Source organism: Papio anubis, chromosome 16 (genome assembly GCF_008728515.1).
Source record: "Papio anubis isolate 15944 chromosome 16, Panubis1.0, whole genome shotgun sequence".
Classification (NCBI taxonomy): domain Eukaryota; kingdom Metazoa; phylum Chordata; class Mammalia; order Primates; family Cercopithecidae; genus Papio; species Papio anubis.
Genome location: NC_044991.1, coordinates 59916679 through 59934515, shown reverse-complemented (window position 1 = coordinate 59934515; position 17837 = coordinate 59916679). Strand labels below are relative to the sequence as shown.

Genomic DNA, 17837 nt, shown 5'->3' with positions numbered 1-17837 from the left:
CAAGAGCTGGCTTACTTTCTGCCATACATCGCGCTAAGAGTTTAATGTGGATAGTATTACTGTCCTCGTTTTACAGATGAGGAAGCTGAGGTCCAGAGCGGTTAAAGCACCTGTCCAAAGTCACACCGCACGGAACCCAATGCAGGTCTGAATCCACCACCCGATCTTCCGGTCCTCAAGCGACACGGCCTCCTACAATGTGGGTCCCAAGAGATCCCAGGACGGCCCACCACGCCCACACCCTCCCAGGGCCCAACCACCCCAGGACCTCCAGCCGCGGCAGCGCAGGGACCACACCTCAGCGGCGGCCCAGAACCCCCACACCGCGGAGCAGCAGCCCCCACTTCCGGCCCGAGACCCCGCCCCCCTGAGCACAGCGCAGAGCGCGCCCCCAGGCCCAGCCCGCGCGCGCCGGGTCACGGCCCCGCCCTTCCCCCACCCGGCTCGCAAAGCACCGCCGTGTGGAACTGGCCAGGCGCCGCCCGTAGGGCCTGCCCGCGCACGCCCGGCTTTGGCCCACGCGGGCGCCCCCACAGCCGCACTCCCCCGGGCCCGCTGGCCGGCTCACCGGCTCTCAGAAGAACCGCGTCCACTACCCGCAACCGGCTCCGGTTCCGTCTTCGTCTCGTTCAAACCGCCAGACCCCGCCCGCCCGCCCGCGCGATGACCTCACACGCACCCCCCTCCCGTTACGCGCCGACGTAAAGGCTCGTCATCCTCCGCCGGCTCCTTTTATAGAGAGAGACTCAGCCGCGCGCCGGGGGCGGAGCTCGGCCTCTGATCGACAGAACGGGAGCCGAGAAGCGGGGCCCCGACCGCCGGGGCGACTGCGGCACGTGGTCGGCCGCAGCCAATGAGATCCCGCCTCGGCCCGGTGTGACTCTTTCGGTGACAAAATCCCTATGGCAGTAGCCAAAAAGAAAATTGCTTTTACAATGAATTTTTTTTTTCTTAGAGATGTAAGGAGGTCTCGCTCTGGTGCCCAGGGTGGTCTCGAACTCTTGGCCTCAAGCGATCCTCCTGCCTTAGCCTCCCAAAGCGCTGGGATAACAGGCGTGAGCCACCGCGCCCAGCCTTACAATTAATTTCTGTAAGAATGGGTTACTGAATAATAACGATACCTGACAGACACTTTGGGGAAAGGCTTAGAAGTCAACGTTCTGGGCCGGATGCGGTGGCTCACGCCTTTAATCCTAGCACTTTTGGGGGCCCAGGTGGGAGAATCACCTGAGGTCAGGAGTTCGAGACCAGCCTGGCCAACATGGTGAACCCCCCCCCCATCTCTACTAAAAATCAAAACTTAGGCCAGGCGCGGTGGCTCAAGCCTGTAATCCCAGCACTTTGGGAGGCCGAGACGGGCGGATCACGTGGTCAGGAGATTGAGACCATCCTGGCTAACAGGGTGAAACCCCATCTCTACTAAAAAATACATAAAACTAGCTGGGCGAGGTGGCGGGCGCCTGTAGTCCCAGCTACTCGGGAGGCTGAGGCAGGAGAATGGCATAAACCCGGGAGGCGGAGCTTGCAGTGAGCTGAGATCCAGCCACTGCACCCCAGCCTGGGCAACAGAGCAAGACTCCATCTCAAAAAAAAAAAAAAATCAAAACTTAGCCAGGCGTGGTGGCACGCGCCTGTAATCCCAGCTACTTGGGAAGCTAAGGCAGGAGAATCACTTGAACCTGGGAGACAGAGGTGGCAGTGAGGTGAGACTGTACCACCGCACTCCAGCCTGGGCAACAGAGCAAGACTCTGTCCCAAAAAAAAAAAAAAAAAAGTCGACGTTCTGTGATGCCCCCCTCAACATCTGTAATATCATGTGGCATATTTTCTTAGTACCATAAGAAGGCATCTTGTACCTTTACTGTCTGTCTTCTGTGAAGTCCACAGAAGCAAGAGCCTCCTCAGTCCTGTTCCAGGTTGTTTCCCAGTTCCTATACATACATTCTCTCTTGCCCGTTCCTTTTTTTTTTTTTTTAAGAGATGGGGTCTTGCCATGTTGCCCAGGCTGGACTGGTCTCTTGGGCTCAAGAGATCCACCTGCATCGGCCTCTCAAAGTGCCACGATAACAGGCGTGAGCTACCACGCCTGGCCCTTACATTCTCAAGAGAGCCTTGGCTGAAGGAGGAACTGGGCCAGGCGTGGTGGCTCATGCCTGTAATCCCAACACTTTGGGAGGCCAAGGCAGATGAATTACCCGAGGTCAGGAGTTGGAGACCAGCCTGGCCAACATGGCGAAACCCCATCTCTACTAAAAATGCAAAGCTTAGCTGGGCATGGTGGTGGACGCCTGTAATCCCAGCTACTTGGGAGGCTGAGGCAGGAGAATCACTTGAACCTGGGAGGAGGAGGTTACAGTGAGACTTTGTCTAAAAAAAAAAAAAGAAGAAGAAAAAAAAGAGGAACTGCACCACTTTACAGCAGAAAGAAACTGAGGAACAAAGAGGCTAATTGACTCGCCCAGTGTCAGAGGTAGATCCCGATTTCAAGCTGATTTTTTTTTTTTGGTCTGGGTATCATTTATTCAAGTATTCAACAAATATTTTCTCTAACCAATCAGGCCCTCATGAAAAAAAAACAGACACAATCTGATCATGGTAGTGTGTGCCTATAGTTCCAGTTACTGGGAAGGCTGGGGCAGGAGGATTGCTTGAGCCCAGGACTTCAAGGCTGCAGTGAGCAAAGATCACGCCACTGCACTCCAGCCTGGAAAACAGAGTGAAACTCCGTCTCTAAAAGATAAAAACGGGCCGGGCGCGGTGGCTCAAGCCTGTAATCCCAGCACTTTGGGAGGCCGAGACGGGCGGATCACGAGGTCAGGAGATCGAGACCATCCTGGCTAATACGGTGAAACCCCGTCTCTACTAAAAAATACAAAAAAACTAGCCGGGTGAGGTGGCGGGCGCCTGTAGTCCCAGCTACTCGGGAGGCTGAGGCAGGAGAATGGCGTGAACCCGGGAGGCGGAGCTTGCAGTGAGCTGAGATCCGGCCACTGCACTCCAGCCTGGGCGACAGAGCGAGATTCCGTCTCAAAAAAAAAAAAGAAAAAAAAAATCAATAAAGTTACACAAAAAGAAGAAAGAAAGGGGGGAAGTAGGCAGGATAAAAGGAAGGGAAGGAAGCTAGGAAGGAAGGCAAAACGCTACAAAGGGCAGCAGGTAATTTCAAGCTCCAGCAAAACAACAACCAAGAACAAAGATGCCTGTGAGACCAAAGAGAAAAAGTAGACTGGCTTCCCAGAGCAGATTCCAATGCACAACTCCTTTTGCTACTAGCTGGGTGACCTTGGGTATGTGATGAGACCTCTTTGGAGTCAGTTCTCTTACAATCATGGTAATCAGGCCTCACAGGGTTGCCAGAATTCTCTAACAGTAATAAAAAAGCATTTTTGGGTCATTTGTCACTGTCATTTACTCAGCATTTACTCAGTCCCCTTCCCATGTGCCTCACATGTACTGAATTGTTTGATCCACACATCAGTTCTGTGAGGTTGATATTATCCATTTTATAGTTGGGTAAACAAGCCCCAAGGAGACTCTGGAACGCACCCAAGGTCACAAAATAGCAGGGAAGTGGAGACAGGATGGGAACCCTAGCAAGGAGCATTGGGATCCCAACAGGATGTGGGGGGCGGTGAGGGGCACAAGTCCCACACCCGATGCCACTGTTGCTACAGTTGACACCCGTCAGCCTAGCTGCTGACAACATCTGGGGAAATATTACTCTACCTTTTAAAAAAGTATGACTATTATTATTGTTTAAGGCAGGGTCTCACTGTTGCCCAGACAGGAATGCAGAGGCACAATCTCCGCTCACTGCAACCTCCACCTCCTGAGGTCAAGTGGTCCTCCCACCTCAGCCTCCCGAGTAGCTGGACTACAGGGGCGTGCCACCATACCTGGCTAATTTTTAAATTTTTTTGTAGAAAGGGGGTGTGAAACTCTGTCCATGCTGCCCAGGCTGGTCTCAAATCCTGAACTCTGCTTACTTCAGCCTCCCAAAGTGCTGGGATTGCAAGGTGTGAGCCGCAGTGCCTGGCCTAAGGCTATTACTACTGATAAGCATTGCATGTTACTATCACTACCTGCATCCAGTCTTCATTGTCATTAGCACTGCATTAATTAATGGGTCCCATTTTACAATAATGTCATCTCATATATGTGGAGAGTTTATTGCCTGCCAGGTGTCAGGCAAAGCATTTTACCTAGATCTGGCCTTTGAACTTCGGTCACCCTATGAAGCAGGTAGGATTTATTATTTCCACTTTATTTGTTGTTGTTGAGATAGGGCCTCTGTTGCCCAAGCTGGCGTGCAGTGGCGCGATCTCAGCTCACAGCAACAACCTCCATTTCCCGGGTTCAAGAGATTCTCCCACCTCAGCCACACGGAGTAGCTGGGACTACAAGTGCATGCCACCACGCCCAGCTAATTTTTGTATTTTTTGGTAGAGATGGGGTTTCACCATGTTGACCAGGCTGGTATCTCCACCTTTTAGGTGAGAGATGAAAAACCCCAAGAGGTTAAGTCATCTGCTTGCTCCAAGTGACACGGTGACATGCCAGACCCCAGATACAAATCCAGGCAAACCCAAAGACTGCTTCAGCAAAGGCCTACGTGGGATTCAAACTCCAACCTCTTTCCCCAGATCAGAACATTCACCGCCTTCTCCCCTTGCCTCGGAACCTGGGATCACCAGCCTAACCCCATCTTGAGAAAACACAAGAATTACCCCCACACTCCCTCTGAACCCCTCCCCCACCTTGACAAGCAGGCCAGGATGCCAAGGACTCCTCACCTGGAGGGCTCGCCCATCTTTCTTGGGGTTTCAAGGCCGGGGCTGTTTATCTGGCTTCATCCTGTCCTGGTATTTGGTGCAGCACTGTACACAAGATGGCTTAATTGGGTGGCCCAGGTCTCTGGGGTCTCAACACCTGGGGAGGCAGGGGAGGTTGTGTGGGCCTAGCTTGCTAATTGCCATCTCACCATGGCAACCTGCATGTGGGCTGTTGTAGTCCTGAAGCTCCTTTCTAATAACATGTTCATCCTTCCACTCTGGAAGCTTCTTCCATCCCCAAACGCTGGGCCAGGCCCTTTAGAAACCTGACCTTATTTAAGAGATGGTCGTGATTATAGCCCAACTCACACATGGCCTGGGAGGCTCAGAGGTGCTAGGTCTGACATGTTCAGTGGATGAACCCCAGGTACATCATGCTATTCTGTCTCTAATACGATAATTAACCAGTATTAATCCTTTTCCCTGACCAAAGGCTGGAGATGAGTGTGGCCCGATGAGCTCTGGGCTTGGGACTCCTGCCTAGGGAAGTAAATCCCAGTAAAATGGGATTACTGGAGTCACAATATTAGGCTTAGAAGGGCAACCGACATCGTGAGTGCTCATTGAAGGGCAGGATTTTAGTTGGGGGCACGCTGAGAATCACTCCACCCAAAAGGCAGAGGACACGGGCTAGACTGGGACCACAGGGCTACTCCCAGTTAGCCCCCTTACGGAAGGTTGTTGACCTGCAGCACGGCAACTTGGGAGCTGTGGAATAAGGTATAGAATCCCACAGAAGCATATGAACTGTGAGAATCATTAGGATCTTTTGCTAGAGGTGATAATCACCTTCATCAGTTCCCCAAGATCTGGGGCAGACTCCAGCCCTTGTATTTAGGCAAGGGAAATGTGCCGGGGAAAAGACATATACAACATTTTCTCTTCGCTTGCCCTGGGAAAAAACGATCCCGGGCCCTTAAAAATGTCCTGTAGCTACATGCCTACAACTGCACACGTCTGGAAACAGGTGTCCCACACATGGAGCTTTTAAACGAATTCAGACACTCAAGCCACATTTGGGAACCATGACTTAGATGCCCATTCACTAGTCTGGTGTGGTCCCTTGATAGCAGCATCAAATTCCTAGGGTCAGGCTGGGTGTGGTGGTGCTCGCCTGTGGTCCCAGCTACTTGGAGGCTGACAGAGGAGGATCACTTGAGCCTGGGGAGTCCAGGCTGCAATAAGCAGTAATTGTGCCACTGCGCGACTGAACATTCCTATGGTCCACTCATAGAGTCAGAAACTCTGGAGGTTGGGCCAGCAATCACAGCCCTGACAAGCCCTCCAGGGGATGCAGATGTGCTGGATTCTTTTTTTTTTTTTTTTTTTGGAGACGGAGTCTTGCTCTGTTGCCCAGGCTGAAGTGCAGTGGCACTATCTCAGTGCACTGCAAGCTCCGCCTCCTGGGTTCAGAGCGTAGCTGGGACTACAGGTGCCTGCCATCACGCCTGGCTAATTTTGTGTATTTTTAGTAGAGACAGCAGGGTTAGCCAGAATGGTCTCGATCTCCTGACCTTGTGATCTGCCTGCCTAGGCCTCCCAAAGTGCTGAGATTACGGGCATGAGCCACCACGCCTGGCCTGTATTCTTGGGGTTTTTTTGTACAGATGGGGTTTTGCCATGTTGCCAAGGCTGGTCTTGAACTCCTGGGCTCAAAAGATCTGCCCACCCTGGCTAGGATTACAGGTGAGCCAATGCTGCAGAACCAGTGCACCACACTGTAAGCTCGCTCCAGTCAGCTTGTGGTCACATTGCGTTTGAATAAATGAATGAATGAATCACCTACTTCCAAACTCTCACCCTTACATGTTAGCCAGGCCCTCCCCCATGTCCCATCCATCTGACCTGCAGAAGAAAAGGGACATCAGACAGTTATAGACAAATACTGATTTTAATTAAACATAAGGTAAACTCTAGGCATCCGTCATCTTTCAGCCTAAAAATTAGCAAAAACTGTTGAAACAAGGCACAGTTTTTTTCCCCATATTTGTTACGTCGTGGCTCCAGTTACAAAAAAAGTTTTAATGAAAACGTTAAACATAAAAATAGAAGTTTGAGATTTTAAAAAAAGTGTATAAAAAGCCCCACAAAACTTGTCAACGTTGTTCCTTATTCTACAAAATAGCACCAGTAAGAAGAGTAAGAGGTGTTAAAAACCATTACGACAGCATTTCTGAAATGCAGCTTGTCTGAACTCCCATTCTCCCTAAAAATGACTTATCATGGAATAAAAAAGGATTTAAAAATCTCCAGAGGGAGCACCGAGCTTTGACTGCAGTTTTCTCTGTAGCCATCTCTTAAGATGAGGGGAAGGTGTGAGAAATGTACGTCTGTCCCTGACTGCTGTCACTGCTTCTGAGTTTAGTAAAAAGATGAGAAATGAGGGTAGCAGACTTCTCATCTGGGGACCTGTGCCTGTGGGGGTTAGGTCTCTTGGAGAGGGAATGGGTTTGAGGGGGTGTCTTATCTGAGCTCCTTCCTTCACACTCCTCTCCTAAGGAAGAGGGAGACACGGAGGAGCCATACTTGTCTACAAAATATATGGCAGCTTATGTTATAGAACTCAGCACACCCCTTCCTGAGCTCCCCAGAGGGTTCTATTGCAGTCACTGGGAGGGATTGAGCTAAGAGTGGCCCCTGCCCTTGGGTTTGTGGGGGGAAAAGATAGCCCTGAATGTGATGATGATGTCATCCCTGCTGAAATCATCATCGTTGTGGAAAATACTCTAATAGGTCCCGTGCAGACTCCAGCCCTTGTATTTAGGCAAGGGGAATGTGCCGGGGAAAAGACATATACAACATTTTCTCTTTTGCTTGCCCTGGGAAAAAACGATCCTGGGCCCTTAAAAATGTCCCGTAGCTACATGCCTACAACTGCACACGTCTGTAAACACAGAGCAGCAGCCAGTTTTCAAAAATTAAACTCTTGCAATAACTGTCTTGGATGATTTTTCAGCATTAACCTGAGTATTGGAGAGCTGTCGGCACTGTGGTTTTGGTATCATAGCCATTGTTTCTCTGAGTGGTAGACCCAGGAAGGAAAAAAAAAAAAGCCACGTTGCTACCTAATTCAAGTTTTAAAGTTTTAGGAGAAGAAAAAATGAGCACCATGTTAGGCTGCTCCAAGCAGCCAGGTCTGAATTGTGCACAAGGAGGCGGCACCTCGGCCTCCCCCTGCAAGAGAGTCAGGTGGCTCTGCCCCCACTGAGCAGGAGGGAACTGAGGTACACGGTATGCCCCACACAGCTAAGGAAGAGCAGGGCCTGGGGATGCCTTCAGGAATCACACCTCCTGGGTCCTGGCTCTGCCACACACCCCAGTGGGCTTGGGGCCTGGCTGGAACTATTCACATGCAAAGTAGTCCTTCAGAGGGGCGAAGAGGTGTCGGATGACAGGCACGCTCCAGGACCTTCCCAGCAGCTTCTGGCGGGCACCGCGGCCCATGTTGGACACGTCTGTGTAGTGCACAGGAAAGCCAAAGATCCTGGGGGTACCGGAGTAAAAAGACAGCGAGTCAGAAGTGCCTCCAGGATGCTGACAGCCTCAACCAGCCAGGTCCCACTCCTTCTGCCCTCACCATCCCTCAGTCCCATCAGTAAGGTCCCCAGGACCTAAATTCAGAGCCCTTAATTCAGAACACTTGCTCACAAATTGCTCACAAATCAAAGTCCCCCGTTTTGTGCAGGCCTAACACCATACTCTTGGCATAGAGTTGGTGCTCAGAGGACCTTCCTTGAATAAATGCATGCATACCAAATTAGCCAGCCAGCAATGTCTCCATCTTCAAAACACTATGATGGGAGAAGTTAAGCAACTTCCTTAATAAGGAACAAGGTCACTGAAAAACAGCCTAGATTTTCAGTCATCACAGGCTCAGGCAATTTACAGCTCAGCAACCACAGTTTTCCTTCCCTATTCAAACCCAGCTGCTGGATGAAGGACTGAGCTAGACGACTTCAGGCAGATGGCATCAAATATACCAAAAGCTTCCTCTATAGGATTCTACCAGGCCTGGAAAGAGGGCACAGAGGCTGAACCTCAGTATTACTCAGGTACACAATCCAATACTAAGAGTCATCCCAACAGGCCAATGGTTGCGTGGGTTATTCAGAAACATGCCAAAGATGTGACACCTCAGGCCTGTGTCTTGCTTGGCTTTAGCGTCTACACAATGTCAGCCATCTGCACCAACCATTTTAGGTATGGGTCCATACAGAATAATCTACAGCATAAATACTAATCAGAAGTTACTTTTATACTCTGTTATATAACTGTTGGTAAGTCAAAGAAGAAAGTAAACGAGTTGTAGAAGTGAAATATTTGGAATGAAAACACTCTGTATCAAAGCCTTCAGAATACAGAATACATGTAAAGAGGAATGTTCAAAACCTTAATTACATCACTATAGCAAATAATGATTTTTAAAAAATAGGAGAAGCAAAATGAACAAACAGAGGAGTGAAAGAAAAAACAGAACTGAAATCCAAGAGATGGTTATTTGCATCAAAACAGACAAACTTAGCCCAAAGAAAGGGAAGGAGAGGATAAACTGTGGCTAAGAAGGAATCATTTATAGAATGAGCAAACTGAAGTCTTCAAGAATGGCATGTCTGTGGAGTTTTCTTTCACTGGCTTCTCATACATCGTAGTGTCCCAGCGTGTTGGGACAGGCAGATGTCAGGGCAGTGCAGCCAACAGACAGATGGTGCGGCCTAATGACCTCATGTCTCAGATTCCTCACCACCACCACACCCCCTCCGCCATTTTTGTCAGGAAATAAGGGCGAACTATGAAAAGGTATTATTACTCCTCGCCCCAGTAACACCAAAGGGCAGTGAGGCCATCAAGAATGAAGGTAAGCACCTGCCCATGTCTGCCCATTTGTGTTTTGATCTGCACAGTTTCCCTCTCCAAGTGCAGCCTTGCTCACCTTTCGAGCTCAGTGCACCACAAAACATCTTCTTTGCCATTCATGACAACAGGGAAAAGTTGGTTTTTCCCCTGTTTGATCGAGTTCGACTTGGTGGTTATTGTCTGTACTTTCTTTAACTGGAGAACAAAACGACATCATGGAGTGAGCACAGAATGAAGGGACCTGGGTGGGGTCAAGGCTAAAAAGTACCTGGGAAAGATGGAGGGGAGAGCGCAGGCGCGGCAGAAGAGTGGCAGGGCTGGGAGAAAAAAGTACCTGGGAAAGATGGAAGGGAGAGGGCAGGCGCGGGAGAGGAATGGCAGGGCTGGGAGCGGAAAGCAGAGTTGGAGGGACAAGAACATTTTGTGCTTCCCACAAATGCCAAGACGTTAACTAACAGGAAGGACCAGCCTCAGAGAAAATGAGATAAACAAAAAAGTGACCATGAATGAGATCACGTGGGGGGGCCAAGAAGACACCAGAGTTCCTGATCAAGCAAGATTAAGTAAAAAGTAAAAACCACCCAGATACAGAGAATGCTCAACTGGAGTTTAGAAAATGGATCTTAGCTTGATGCAAACATTGAGATTTAGGTTTATGGAGGTCTTCATATTCTATGACTTGACAGCAAATTCATTTTTTGGCAAAAGGATTAATGATTCCTTTCTCCCTGAGGGCCAGCTGAAATTCTCTGTGTCTTTATGTATCCAGTACTAAAATTAGAAAGATTAGTTGCCTTTCCTCGTAGTGATTACTCATCACGAATGTCTCCTGGTCTCTGTATTTGAGGATGGCACAGAACAATTGTGTGGGAGAAAGAAGCCCAACACCAGGAAGTCACGTGGGGGGAGGTGTAGGAACCAATCAGACACCAAGGTCATCTCCCAAGTCCCCACTTGGAGGTCACCAAGTGCATTTTTCCAGAGGGCCACAGCTCGTCTTACCTTGGCTATCCTATTGTATTCCAAGCAGTCCTGCAGCTCGAGTTTATCATTCTTTGATGCTATCACGGGCCTGGGAACAGCCAAAACCCATTACTTTTTACTAGCTGTAGAGGGTCCTCTGCTAGGCACAAGGTGGGAGTGAGGGCATATGTTGCAGAGATGTGCCCTAGCGGTGAACTTGCTACAAATAAATGATGAAAACGATCCTGGCATGAGCACAAGCCTGTGTGCCAAAGCCAAGGATGGGCTACCCCAAAGGGGACAGCCCAGCATCCAGGAGGTAATGTTCCCCTGCCTGAACTTCAAAGTTAGGTTCCCATTGAGCAGGAACACTGCACGGGAGTGGGGCAGGAGAAACCTCAGGTCCCAGCTCCACCGCTCACTGAGTGAGCTTGAGCAAGTCACACTACCCCTTTGGGCTTCCTGTCTATTTTAAAGTGAGGAGCTTGGAATAGATTTTTGTGGGTCTACCTGATGCAATTATCACATCACACCCACGGTTTGGTGGCTCACTGCTGGGGATACAGCCTCGGGAGGCTTTAAAAGTGAATAGCAACCGGCTGCAGTGGTCCCTACCCTTAATCCCAGCAATTTGGGAGTTCAAAGCAGGAGGATCGCTTAAGCCTAGGAGTTGGAGGCTGCGGTGAGTCATGATGACAACACTGCACTCCAGCCTGGGAGACAGACCCTATCTCTTAAGGTTAAAAAAAAAAAAAAAAAAAAGACTAAGCACCCCTTTAACTTTCACCCTTGAAAAGTATTTTGCAAATGCAGAGAGAGGCAAACAGATGACTAAGAAGGGTGAGGGCCAGAACTGAAAGTAGCTGAGCAGCTCCAGAACAGAAACCGGGGCAAGAGGACTGGACGCAGGGACGGCCATAGTAACCTGTGTTAGGAATGTCAAGGCCAAACAACTCAGATATGAGAATGGGAACCGTGCCTACAAGAGGGGCTAAGGAAATCACAACACATATTTCCCCTAGACTGATAGATTTCCTTGACCTCACCTGCCAGGCTTCAAACGCCACCTCTATCCCCACTCCCACCTCCGCCATGGACCCAAGGGAGCTGAGGGCCCAGAAGAAAAGGACACTGCACAGCCCCACCTTGTGCTGACTGTAAGATTAAGCTCTAAACAAGCCACATGACTTGGGTCTGTCCCCTAAATGATGCTTGGTGTGCCACCCATCGTATCAGCTTGCAGAGCTTAGTCACAGCGTTAGATCTGCGTCAGGCCTCACTGATCCTTCCACCTCACAGCCTACACATCCAACGCATCAGCAAATGTCCTACCCTCCAGATATGCTGAATCTGACCCCTCCTTGCTAAGTCACAGGATTGCTGTGCTGCAAACTCCAGGGGCCACCACTCACACTGTGTTCTTTATGGATGGCACCTCCTGGGGCACAACATCATCATCAGTGATCTCTCCTTCTTTGAGCAGTCTGGTCACCTCGCTCTCTCCTCATTCCCGACTACATCCTGCTGTTGTCTACAATCCACCCAGAAACTACCGTGTACTTAAGACACAATTCATCTCATCTGGAACTTCCCATGTCAAAGTGATTTCAGCGGTACCACATTAAGGCCCAAGTTACTTGGCCCCTGTCTCCCAGCCACCCCACGTAGGGTGCTCTGAGCTGGTCCGGGATGTTTCCCATCATCCCAGACCCTCTTCCTTCCACCTGCAGTACTCTACTAACTGCATGGGTCCATCCCGTCACTTAGGGCCCTCGCTAGAATGAGAAGCCTTCCCTTCCAATGCCCATCCACCAGCAATAAACCCCAAATCATTGTCTTCTCTCCCTCCCCCTTCAGCATGTCATTATCATGAAAGCCGAGATAGACATGATGTATTTAACCATGAAAATGGCAACAGTGTAACAGTGCCGGCCTACTGGGAGCTCAAATGTTGAAGGCATTAATCCATTTAATTCCAGACACAGAAATTGTATCCTAAGATTGGCTGCCTAACCAAGTACATGGGCAAGGTGGTCAACAAAAATCCTCCAAGCTACCCCAGGACCCTAACCTCTGTCCACACTTCACTAAGTGGCAGAAGGTTATTATGTTTCCACGCCTCCTTCTACAGGAGAGTGTTTTAAGCTCAACTCATTTGCAAGTCTGGGATGTCACATTACCATCATATTTTACATCTCAATTAGCAAGTTCTTCTCCTTGAAACCACATATAGAGGAGATAATTAATCCTCAGCAAAGCTGCTTTGTGGCTTTCAGCATGTCTGAAGAAGACTGCTGTTTTTAGTATATAACAAAATATGAAATGCTCCTGGTAATGAGAATGTGAGGGACATAGTCTTCGGGCTTTTGTTTGTCATAGCAGCTCTGCCACCTGGTTGGTCACCACGAGCCTGGCCAAGATCGCTTCATCTCCGGGGCAGGAGGAAAGGCACCGCTAACAACAATCTACTTCCATTTCCAGTCGGCTGTCCCTACAGCAATGGGGAGGAGAAGTGAAGGGCAGGAGCATCAACAAGCTCAAGTCTTGAGAGATCCCTGGCAGGAAGGAGGTACACAGTCTGGCTACAGCACATGGGACTTCTATTTTTCTTTATTTTTTTGTAGAGACGGGGTCTCACTTTGTTGCCCACGCTAGTCTAGAACTCCTGGGCTCAAGCGATCCTCCAGCCTCGGCCTCCCAAAGTGCTGGGATTACAGGCGTGAGCCACCGCGCCCAGCCACCTGGGACTTTGAAGGTCGGGTCCATCGGCAGCTTACAACAGGTAAGAGTGGAACTCCTAAAGAGATTCCCAGGTACTTGCTGAACATCTTAACAGGGATCAACCCGGAAGACCACAGGTGGTCTGAAACCCTAACTGTTTCTCAGCAGAGCCAGATCTTTCTAGGAAGGCTTGAACGTCAGACCTTGTTATCACATATTTAACTTGGCTGTTACCTGTCCCACTAAGAGCCCTTTGTTACCTGTTCATCCCAGGTAGGTTGCCCCAAAAGTATCGGGCCCTGTGAGCAGCAGAAACTTTGATGGCATCAATCATCACTGGATTACACTGCAGGGACAAAGAAGGTTGCTGTTAGGAGCCCATTATTAGAGTTCCAGTGTCAACCAGACCTTTGCAGGTGACAGGGCTATTCCCTGACTACGGAAGAGGCACGGATCCTTCAAAACAAAGAAAAGACCAACTGCCATCAGGAGGCTGGCTAGAGGACATGGTGAACGCCCTCATACTATGCTAATGGTAGGTAAAGAGATAAGGTCAAACCTGTAGATTCTGAGATGGCATCCCCTGGGACATGCCAGATTATTACAAAATATGATACACAGGCTCAAGTGATCCTCCAACTTCAGCCTCCTGAAATGCTAGGACTGCAGACATGAGCCACCGTGCCTGGTCTAAAGCAGTTTTCGTATCAAAAATGAGTAGAAAATTGAGTCAAATCTCATGAGTCCTTAACAGCAGATGATGGTTTCATCACTTCTGACTTCAAAGAGTTGAGCCGAGATTAGAGATCAATTATTTTCCTTGTACTGGCCGGGCATGGTGGCTCACAGCTCTATCTCTAATTCCAACACGTTGGGAGGTGGGCGGATCGCTTGAGTCCAGGAGTTCAAGACTAGGATGTGCAACATACCAAGACCCCGTCTCTACCAAAAATACAAAAACTGCTGGGCATGGTGGTATGCTCCTGTAGTCCCAGCTACTTGGGAGGCTGAGGTAGGAGGATTGCCTGAGCCCAGCTGTTTGAGGCTACAGTGAGCTGTAATCATGCCACTGTACTTCAGCCTGGGTGACAGAGCAAGACCCCGTCTCAAAAAAAAATATTTTCCATGTACTAAGAGAACCCACTGAATCCCTCACTATTGGATCTAGCCAGACCAAGGACGGGAAAGTCATTCCCAACGTTGGTAACACCCACCAATCATCACTGCCAGCAGCGCTTTCCCTGCCCAGGCTGTTTGTGACAATCAGGACCCCAGATTCCCTCACCTCCAGGAACCGCGAGATGTCCCTCTTGTCGCCAACCTTCATGGCTACAACATTCTCAAACATCCAGAAGAACGGCCGGTCATCACCCTCCTTGGGGCGTGAGTAATTCAGCAGGTGGTAAAATTCAAAGAAGAGCCGGCCTGTACCCTCTGTGCTCAGAAAAGATGACAGTGCAGGGTTCATTTGAAACCTCCAGCCCAACCTACCGCATCCCCTGAGACCAACAGGTTCCCAATGGCCTCCTGACAGTTAAGGCCTACCAGTCTATGTCCACCTGAATGACAGCAGGGACACAGGCAGTGGCAGGGCACTATTTACTAGGGTATTTCCCTTGTGGGCTGAGGATTTACTACAGAGCGTAGGCAGCACCAACAGTCCCCTGACACTGCCAGTAACTTGGCCAGAAGCAAAGGGCTCCTTCTCAGGCCACTCCACCTGGGCCAGTGGTCAGGGGTCAGGTGACATAGGCTCTCCAGGGACTGCCAGAGAGAAGGATGCTCACCATACAGGCCTTTCCTGGCTGGATTCACATTTGAGAGATCATTGCATGGGCTTCCGCCAATCACCAAGTCAAATGGGCCCCATTCTTCAATCTGAGAGAGACAGAGTCAGGATGAGGGTGTAGACAGAGAGAAAGAGAGCTGGTCCCACTTCTAGAATCTTGCTTGGGGCTGGACAAAGTGGCTCACACCTGTAATCCCAGGGAGGCTGAAGTGGGGGGATGGATCACCTGAAGTCAGGAGTTTGAGACCAGCCTGGCCAACATGGAGAAACCCCATCTCTACTAGAAATATAAAAATTAGCCCAGCATGGTGGCAGGTGCCTGTAATCCCAGCACTTTGGGAGGCTGAGGCAGGAGAATCGCTTAAACCCAGGAGGCAGAGGTTACAGTGAGCTGAGATCATGCCACTGCACTCCAGAGTGAGACTGTCTCCAGAAAAAAATAGAATCTTGCTTGGTCACCAACTCCACTTCCGACTCTAACCTAAGGCTTAAGATTCCCACAAGATTTCAATTATTTTTTCTAGGGTCTCAGGGATGGGGCCTACATGCAGGTTTCAGGATGTGGAGGACTGGGGGAAACAGAAAGAGACAAGGCCCACAAGGTACAGACTGCCCTCACATTTTTCTTTGTGATGTTCCTCACGTCGTTCACATATTTGATATTCCCCTCGTGCTTCACAGTTCCAACAGCGATGGACTCTTCACACACTTCAGAGGCGACGTACTTTCCTACCTTTATGCCCAGCTCTTTGAGGACTAGGTAGCCTGTGGGGGCCAGGGAGACACAGAAGCATAAATGATGCTGAGCACATCATTTCCTCCACTCCCTGCTATGGTAAAACGAACAATTCCTCATGACTGCGTCACATGCGTTCAATCCAGCAAAGGCTGTAAACGCACCACATGTATTGGCTGTGCAAACTCAGTATAGCAAGAAAAGAAGGGAACCAAAACCAGAGATAGCAGTAGTTGTTGCCTAATTTATCTCCAATTATAGTTATGCATGTGGAATGAAAATCAATTTCAAGATAACTGCACATAAAAAATAAAGTGTAACAGCTAAGATGTATGTCCTTTTAAAATGACCAAGACTGCCTGGGCATGGTGGCTCATGCCTCTAATCCCAGCAGTTTGGGATGCCAAGGTGGGCAGATCACTTGAGGTCAGGAATTCGAAACCAACCTGACCAACATGGAGAAACCCCGTCTCTACTAAAAATACAAAAATTAGCTGGGCGTGGTGGCGGGCACCTGTAATCCCAGCTCCTCTGGCGGCTGAGGCAAGAGAATCACTTGAACCTGGGAGGTGGAGGCTGCAGTGAGCACAGATCATGTCATTGCACTCCAACCTGGGTGACAAAGGGAGACTCTATCTCAAAAACATAAATAAATGAAATAAAATTCAATGACCAAGACTGCAAGGTGGCTGAGAAGGTGGAGAGAAACAAGGAGACAGGGATTTTTTCAGAGCTGGTGATCCCCAAGGATATTTCTTGCCACTGATGTCAGACACCCTAACCATGCCTTCTGACTCCCTGGCTACCCCCTTGTGACAGGACAGCAGAGCATCTCCAGGTATATCCCAAACTCACCTGTCGCAATGCCATCAAACAATGACAGGACTCGAATGGGCCGCCTTCGGGCTGCGGGAATGGCAGGGTACAGCTTGGGGGCTTCCTGCCAGGTAAGGAAGGAGGTCATGCTGGTGAAGGCACAGGGGAAAGACTCAAGCTCTGAGGGAGGGGCAGGCTGACTCTGCTCAGAGGGCTTCAAACCTTGCCGTAGGCACTGCAAAAAGCCCACTGAAGCCTTGATGGGGACTGGGGAGACAGTGTGTACCACGGGAGCCTGCATTTGGCAAGGAATGGTCAATTTATCCTTGGACATGAGCCAGATATGTATGCACAGATGCACACATGAAAAGGTATCACCCCAGATAGGAAAGACCTAGGGCCTGCCTCTAAGAACTAGAAAATTCATTTCTACTATTTCCTTCCCTCTCAGCTCTGCTAACACAGAAGGCTACAACCATTTCTTCATCGGGTCCCTGAAAATCCATATACTGAGAAGCCGGCAAGGAGGGAGTGAACCCTGGCACGGGTGAAAACCGTGCAGAGGAGCTGTCAATTTGCCAGGTCTGTCAGCCGTTGAGGCTCCGAGAGGTTCCACTTGTACAATGTGTGTTTACTTCTATTACTCTCTCTCTGAGAATTCCAGAGCGTTCCAACACCCTGTGCCCCTGGGATCTGTGGTGGTAGAGGCGGGAGCCTGTGGCTTACGTATTCAAGCCCCGTGTCACTGGTGAAGAAGGCCTGCAGGCGCACGTTCCAGTCCTTCCGGCGCCGCAGGACGCCGTGACAGCGCTGCGGGAGACACATGTAGCAGCTCCAGGGCTCCTGAAGCTTGGCCTCGGCCGCTGTGCCTGTGCCCACCAGCACCTCCAGGCACTCCACACAGAAGCACCTGGACCCAGTGGCAGGGAGAAGGCATGCTTTTGTCATCGAGTTGGTCTCCTGTGCCACCCCCTTACCACTTCCACAGGGAAATGCCCACCCCCTCCTGAAAGCTTACCTAGGATCGGCTGCTTAACAGCATAGCTTGCAGGGCCCTGTGCAGTACGGGCTTCCCTGACGTCTTCCTTGGATACCCCAACTCCCTTAATCAGAAATGCTCTCCCAA

At 49.9% G+C, this 17837-nt stretch overlaps 2 protein-coding genes across 11 annotated transcripts in view; both read right to left on the bottom strand.

Moving 5' to 3' along the window:
* MAPRE1 (microtubule associated protein RP/EB family member 1) overlaps window positions 1-702 on the bottom strand; it is a 34027-nt gene extending 33325 nt beyond the window's left edge. Inside the window, exon 1 of one of the 2 annotated variants that reach the window (XM_003904865.5) lies at window positions 569-702. The gene's annotated coding sequence lies outside the window, so the exon portion shown is untranslated. Of the gene's footprint in view, window positions 1-297; window positions 335-568 lie in introns of those variants that run through there. The other variant, XM_021921138.1, reaches the window with a different exon arrangement.
* Window positions 703-6704: 6002 nt separating this feature from the next.
* The window catches only part of DNMT3B (DNA methyltransferase 3 beta), a 48294-nt gene continuing 37161 nt past the window's right edge, over window positions 6705-17837 (bottom strand). For 3 of the 9 annotated variants that reach the window (XM_003904871.4, XM_017944884.3, XM_017944885.3), the window contains 7 exons: window positions 17438-17621; window positions 16751-16835; window positions 15779-15924; window positions 15158-15248; window positions 14656-14804; window positions 13631-13716; window positions 7666-8316 (listed from right to left, as the gene is read on the bottom strand). In XM_003904871.4, the coding sequence (XP_003904920.2) occupies window positions 8175-8316; window positions 13631-13716; window positions 14656-14804; window positions 15158-15248; window positions 15779-15924; window positions 16751-16835; window positions 17438-17621 (883 nt within the window). In that variant the 3' untranslated portion in view covers window positions 7666-8174. Of the gene's footprint in view, window positions 8317-9762; window positions 9882-10688; window positions 10759-13630; window positions 13717-14655; window positions 14805-15157; window positions 15249-15778; window positions 15925-16750; window positions 16836-17437; window positions 17622-17837 lie in introns of those variants that run through there. The other 6 variants (XM_003904868.4, XM_021921140.2, XM_017944883.3 and 3 more) reach the window with 5 other exon arrangements.